This window comes from Salmo salar, unplaced genomic scaffold (assembly GCF_905237065.1).
Source record: "Salmo salar unplaced genomic scaffold, Ssal_v3.1, whole genome shotgun sequence".
In the NCBI taxonomy this organism is placed as follows: Eukaryota; Metazoa; Chordata; class Actinopteri; order Salmoniformes; family Salmonidae; genus Salmo; species Salmo salar.
The window spans coordinates 1-7,500 of record NW_025547575.1 but is presented as its reverse complement, the minus strand read 5'-3'; the positions used below and the strand labels follow the sequence as shown (position 1 = coordinate 7,500).

Sequence of the window (7,500 nt, the reverse complement as noted above, 5' to 3'; positions counted from 1 at the left end):
AGCCAGCCCATCAGCTAGCCCATCAGCTAGCCAGCCAGCCCGTCAGCCAGCCAGCCCGTCAGCCAGCCAGCCCGTCAGCCAGCCAGCCCGTCAGCCAGCCAGCCCGTCAGCCAGCCCATCAGCCAGCCCGTCAGCCAGCCCATCAGCTAGCCAGCCCATCAGTCAGCCAGCCAGCCCGTCAGCCAGCCCATCAGCCAGTTAGCCAGCCAGCCAGCCCGTCAGCCAGCCAGCCCGGCAGCCAGCCAGCCCGCCAGCCCATCAGCCAGCCAGCCCCGCCAGCCAGCCCATCAGCCAGCCAGCCAGCCAGCCCATCAGCCAGCCAGCCAGCCCGTCAGCCAGCCAGCCCGTCAGCCAGCCAGCCCATCAGCCAGCCAGCCAGCCAGCCAGCCCATCAGCCAGTCAGCCAGCCAGCTATCCCATCAGCCAGCCAGCCAACCCGTCAGCCCATCAGCCAGCCCGTCAGCCCATCAGCCAGCCAGCCAGCAAGCCAGCCAGCCAGCCAGCCAGTCCATCAGCCAGCCAGCCAGTCCATCAGCCAGCCAGCCCGTCCATCAGCCAGCCAGCCAGCCCATCAGCCAGCCCATCAGCCAGCCCATCAGCCAGCCCATCAGCCAGCCAGCCAGCCCATCAGCCAGCCAGCCAGCCCATCAGCCAGTCAGCCAGCCAGCCCATCAGCCAGTCAGCCAGCCAGCCCATCAGCCAGTCAGCCAGCCAGCCCATCAGCCAGCCAGCCAGCCAGCCAGCCCGTCAGCCAGCCCGTCAGCCCATCAGCCAGCCAGCCAGTCAGCCAGCCCATCAGCCAGCCAGCCAGTCCATTAGCCAGCCATCCCATCAGCCAGCCAGCCAGCCCATCAGCCAGCCCATCAGCCAGCCCATCATGCAGCCCGTCAGCCAGCCAGCCAGCCCATCAGCCATCCCATCAGCCAGCCAGCCAGCCCATCAGCCATCCCATCAGCCAGCCCATCAGCCAGCCCGCCAGCCAGCCCGCCAGCCAGCCAGTCCATCAGCCAGCCAGTCCATCAGCCAGCCAGTCCATCAGCCAGCCAGTCCATCAGCCAGCCAGCCAGCCAGTCCATCAGCCAGTCCATCAGCCATCCCGTCAGCCAGCCAGTCCATCAGCCCGTCTGTGGGGGACCAGGTCTGTGTATAATTAGACACAGTAGGACCTCTGGGGGTGAAGGAAACCATTATATATTTACAACCCGCTACACCTCTCTGCTACCACTGTGGCTCAGGTTTCCTCTGTGGGCCTCTCTGCTACCACTGTGGCTCAGGTTTCCTCTGTGGGCCTCTCTGCTACCACTGTGGCTCAGGTTTCCTCTGTGGGCCTCTCTGCTACCACTGTGGCTCAGGTTTCCTCTGTGGGCCTCTCTGCTACCACTGTGGCTCAGGTTTCCTCTGTGGGTTTGGTGGACCGATGTTCACGTCGTGTCTGTGTGTGTCTGTGTGCGTCTGTGTGCGTCTGTGTGCGTCTGTGTGTGTAGTGGCGACGTTCCTGGAGCACTGGAAGCGTCGGCAGATCAGTTTGAACCACAGCTGGGACCTCACAGGACTAGAGGAAGAGGAGGTACACACCCTTCACACCGCACCATTACCACACCATTACCACACCATTACCGCACCATTACCACACCATTACCACACCATTACCACACCCTTCACACTGCACCATTACCACACCATTATCACACCATTACCACACCATTACCACACCCTTCACACCACACCATCACCACACCATTACCACACCACCACCACACCATTACCACACCATTACCAGACCATCACCACACCCTTCACACCGCACCATTACCCCACCACACCATCACCACACCACACCATTACCACACCATTACCACACCATTACCACACCATTACCACACCCTTCACACTGCACCAATACCACACCCTTCACACCATTACCATATCATTACCACACCGTCACCACACCATTACCACACCACACCATTACCCCACCACACCATCACCACACCATCACCACACCATTCCCATTACCACACCCTTCACACCACACCATTACCACACCATTACCACACCCCTCACACCTCACCATTACCACACCATTACCATACCACACCATCACCACACCATTACCGTAGAACGCCATTACATACCACATCATTACCATACCACACCATTACCATATCACACCATTACCATATCACACCATTACACACCACACCATTACCATACCAGACAATTACATACCACACCACAACATTACCATATCACACCATTACCACACCAGTACCATAGAACACCATTACATACCACACCATTATCATACCACACCATTACCACACCAATACCACACCCTTCACACCATTACCATACCATTACCACACCGTCACCACACCACACCATTACCACACCATTACCGTCACCACACCCTTACCACACCACACCATTCACACCACACCATTACCATACCACACCATTACCATACCACACCACTACCGTAGAACGCCATTACATACCACATCATTACCATGTCACACCATTACCATACCACACCATTACCACACCATTACCGTAGAACGCCATTACATACCACACCATTACCATACCACACCATTACCACTCCATTACCACACCATCACCGTAGAACACCATTACATACCACACCATTACCATATCACACCATTACCACACCATTACCACACCATTACCACACCATCACCGTAGAACACCATTACATACCACACCATTACCATATAACACCGTTACCACACCATTACCATACCACACCATACCACACCACACCATTCACACCATTACCATATCACACCATTACCATACCACACCATTTACATCACACCATTACCATACCACACCATACCCCACCATTACCACACCACACCATTACATACCACACCATTACCATACCACACCACACCATTACCATATCACACCATTTCCATTACCATATAACACCATTACCATTTCACACCATTACCATATCACACCATTCCCATACCACACCATTACCATATCACACCATTACCTTACCACACCATTACTTTACCACATCATAGCCACACCATTACCACACCACACCATTACCATATCACACCACACCATTCACCCCACACCATTACCACGTCACACCATTACCACACCAATACCATACCATACCACACCATTACCATACCACACCATTACCATATCACACCATTAACATATCACATCATTACCATACCACCCTATTACCATACCACACAACACCATTACCACACCATTACCATATCACACCATTACCATATCACACCACACCATTACCATATCACACCATTACCATACCACACCACATCCCATCCCAACCCATCCCACCACATCCCACCTCAGTTACTATACTCCACTCCTTAATGGGCAGGTTACTCCACTCCTTAATGGGCAGGTTACTCCACTCCTTAATGGGCAGGTTACTCCACTCCTTAATGGGCAGGTTACTATACTCCACTCCTTAACGGGCAGGTTACTCCACTCCTTAACGGGCAGGTTACTCCACTCCTTAACGGGTAGGTTACTATACTCCACTCCTTAATGGGCAGGTTACTATACTCCACTCCTTAACGGGCAGGTTACTATACTCCACTCCTTAATGGGCAGGTTACTATACTCCACTCCTTAATGGGCAGGTTACTATACTCCACTCCTTAATGGGCAGGTTACTCCACTCCTTAATGGGCAGGTTACTCCACTCCTTAATTAATGGGCAGGTTACTATACTCCACTCCTTAATGGGCAGGTTACTATACTCCACTCCTTAATGGGCAGGTTACTGTACTCCACTCCTTAATTAATGGGCAGGTTACTCCACTCCTTAACGGGCAGGTTACTATACTCCACTCCTTAATGGGCAGGTTACTATACTCCACTCCTTAATGGGCAGGTTACTCCACTCCTTAATGGGCAGGTTACTATACTCCACTCCTTAATGGGCAGGTTACTATACTCCACTCCTTAATGGGCAGGTTACTATACTCCACTCCTTAATGGGCAGGTTACTCCACTCCTTAATGGGCAGGTTACTGCACTCCTTAATGGGCAGGTTACTATACTCCACTCCTTAATGGGCAGGTTACTATACTCCACTCCTTAATGGGCAGGTTACTATACTCCACTCCTTAATGGGCAGGTTACTATACTCCACTCCTTAATGGACAGGTTACTATACTCCACTCCTTAATGGGCAGGTTACTATACTCCACTCCTTAACGGGCAGGTTACTCCACTCCTTAATGGACAGGTTACTCCACTCCTTAATGGGCAGGTTACTATACTCCACTCCTTAATGGACAGGTTACTCCACTCCTTAATGGGCATGTTACTATACTCCACTCCTTAATGGGCAGGTTACTCCACTCCTTAATGGGCATGTTACTATACTCCACTCCTTAATGGGCAGGTTACTCCACTCCTTAACGGGCAGGTTACTATACTCCACTCCTTAATGGACAGGTTACTATACTCCACTCCTTAACGGGCAGGTTACTATACTCCACTCCTTAATGGGCAGGTTACTATACTCCACTCCTTAATGGGCATGTTACTATACTCCACTCCTTAACGGGCAGGTTACTCCACTCCTTAATGGGCAGGTTACTATACTCCACTCCTTAATGGGCAGGTTACTCCACTCCTTAATGGGCAGGTTACTATACTCCACTCCTTAACGGGCAGGTTACTCCACTCCTTAATGGGCAGGTTACTATACTCCACTCCTTAATGGGCAGGTTACTCCACTCCTTAACGGGCAGGTTACTATACTCCACTCCTTAACGGACAGGTTACTATACTCCACTCCTTAATGGGCAGGTTACTATACTCCACTCCTTAATGGGCATGTTACTATACTCCACTCCTTAACGGGCAGGTTACTCCTTAATGGGCAGGTTACTATACTCCACTCCTTAATGGGCAGGTTACTCCACTCCTTAATGGGCAGGTTACTGTACTCCACTCCTTAACGGGCAGGTTACTCCACTCCTTAATGGGCAGGTTACTATACTCCACTCCTTAATGGGCAGGTTACTCCACTCCTTAACGGGCAGGTTACTATACTCCTTAACGTGCAGGTTACTCCACTCCAGCTGACCCCAGTCCAGGTCCTCATCACTGACCCCGAGCATCAGAATGAATGAGCTGATCTCTCTTCTCCCCAGGACCACCCGAGGCCCAAGTATGAAACCGTCCTGCTCCAGAAGAGACAGATGATGAGGAACAAGGAGAAGAAGAATGACAAGAAGAAGAAGAGGAAGATAGAGGTGGGGATATCTTTAGCTCCTCTCAGGATTTAAAACCCCTCACCAGGTGTTTGATCTGTTGCTAATGTGCAAATACCATCTTTCTACCGGTAGAAAGCCCAGGGGGACTGAGATGAGATGGGGGGGGGCTACGGTAGAAAGCCCAGGGGGACTGAGATGAGATGGGGGGGCTACGGTAGAAAGCCCAGGGGGACTGAGTTGAGATGGGGGGGCTACGGTAGAAAGCCCAGGGGGACTGAGATGAGATGGGGGGGCTACGGTAGAAAGCCCAGGGGGACTGAGATGAGATGGGGGGGCTACGGTAGAAAGCCCAGGGGGACTGAGGTGAGATGGGGGGGCTACGGTAGAAAGCCCAGGGGACTAAGATGAGATGGGGGGGGGGCTACGGTAGAAAGCCCAGGGGGACTGAGATGAGATGGGGGGGCTACGGTAGAAAGCCCAGGGGGACTGAGATGAGATGGGGGGGGGTGGTACGGTAGAAAGCCCAGGGGGACTGAGATGAGATGGGGGGGGGGCTACGGTAGAAAGCCCAGGGGGACTGAGATGAGATGGGGGGGTCTACGGTAGAAAGCCCAGGGGGACTGAGATGAGATGGGGGGGGGCTACGGTAGAAAGCCCAGGGGGACTGAGTTGAGATGGGGGGGTGGTACGGTAGAAAGCCCAGGGGGACTGAGATGAGATGGGGGGGGTGGGCTACGGTAGAAAGCCCAGGGGGACTGAGATGAGATGGGGGGGGGGGCTACGGTAGAAAGCCCAGGGGGACTGAGATGAGATGGGGGGGGGCTACGGTAGAAAGCCCAGGGGGACTGAGATGAGATGGGGGGGGGCTACGGTAGAAAGCCCAGGGGGACTGAGATGAGATGGGGGGGTCTACGGTAGAAAGCCCAGGGGGACTGAGATGAGATGGGGGGGGCTACGGTAGAAAGCCCAGGGGGACTGAGTTGAGATGGGGGGGGTGGTACGGTAGAAAGCCCAGGGGGACTGAGATGAGATGGGGGGGGTGGGCTACGGTAGAAAGCCCAGGGGGACTGAGATGAGATGGGGGGGGCTACGGTAGAAAGCCCAGGGGGACTGAGATGAGATGGGGGGGGTGGTACGGTAGAAAGCCCAGGGGACTGAGATGAGATGGGGGGGGTGTTGGTTGGAGGGTGGGAAGGCGTGTGTGTTGATTGGACGGTGGGTTGGCGTGTGTGTTGGCTGGAGGGATATGGTTGGAGGGAGGGAAGGCGTGTGTGTTGGCTGGAGGGATATGATTGGACGGTGGGAAGGCGTGTGTGTTGGCTGGAGGGATATGATTGGACGGTGGGAAGGCGTGTGTGTGTTGGCTGTGTGTCCTGTGTTCAGCCATGCTCTGTGTTGCAGCCTGTGCAGCGGGAGGAGGACGTGGCGGCAGGGAAAGACAGGTGGAGACAGAGGTTACTGTCTGCTATGAACACTGGGACATCGGTAACACTCCTCTTCTCCTCTGCCTGCTTCTCTTCATCTTCCTTCTGCTCCTCCTTCTCCTCGTCCTCTCCCTCCTCCTCTTGCTTCTAAACAGACAGACAGGCAGACTCTCAGGAACTCTCTATTTGAGCAGCAGTTAGCGAGCAGCGGTTAGCGAGCAGCAGATAGCGATGAGAGCAGCAGTTAGGTTAGCGAGCAGCAGTTAGGTTAGCGAGCAGCAGCACTTCAGAATATCAGACAGTTTTAGCTCTCCTGTCCCAGATTCCTCTGTCCTCCGTTTATCATGTCCCAGTAGTTAGTTGGATGATAGAGAGGAGAGGCTGTGTGGCTGAGGAGAGGCTGTGTGGCTGAGGGGAGGCTGTGTGGCTGAGGGGAGGCTGTGTGGCTGAGGGGAGGCTGTGTGGCTGAGGGGAGGCTGTGTGGCTGAGGGGAGGCTGTGTGGCTGAGGAGAGGCTGTGTGGCTGAGGAGAGGCTGAGGCGAGTCTGTGTGGCTGAGGAGAGGCTGAGGCGAGGCTGTGTGGCCGAGGAGAGGCTGTGTGGCCGAGGAGAGGCTGTGTGGCCGAGGAGAGGCTGTGTGGCCGAGAGACTGTGTGGCCGAGAGACTGTGTGGCTGAGAGGCTGTGTGGCTGAGAGGCCGAGGAGAGGCTGTGTGGCCGAGGAGAGGCTGTGTGGCTGAGAGGCTGTGTGGCTGAGAGGCTGTGTGGCTGAGAGGCTGAGAGGCTGTGTGGCTGAGGAGAGGCTGTGTGGCTGAGGAGAGGCTGAGGAG

At 54.4% G+C, this 7,500-nt stretch overlaps 1 protein-coding gene across 1 annotated transcript in view; it reads left to right on the top strand.

Annotated features, from left to right (window-relative positions):
• LOC106593097 (anoctamin-1) overlaps window positions 1–6,734 on the top strand; it is a gene marked incomplete at its 3' end in the record, with an annotated part of 46,927 nt that extends 40,193 nt beyond the window's left edge. Inside the window, exons 13-15 of the mRNA XM_045711363.1 lie at window positions 1,485–1,567; window positions 5,187–5,288; window positions 6,651–6,734. Of these exons, the coding sequence (XP_045567319.1) occupies window positions 1,485–1,567; window positions 5,187–5,288; window positions 6,651–6,734 (269 nt within the window). The remainder of the gene's footprint in view (window positions 1–1,484; window positions 1,568–5,186; window positions 5,289–6,650) is intronic.
• Window positions 6,735–7,500: the final 766 nt, after the last annotated feature.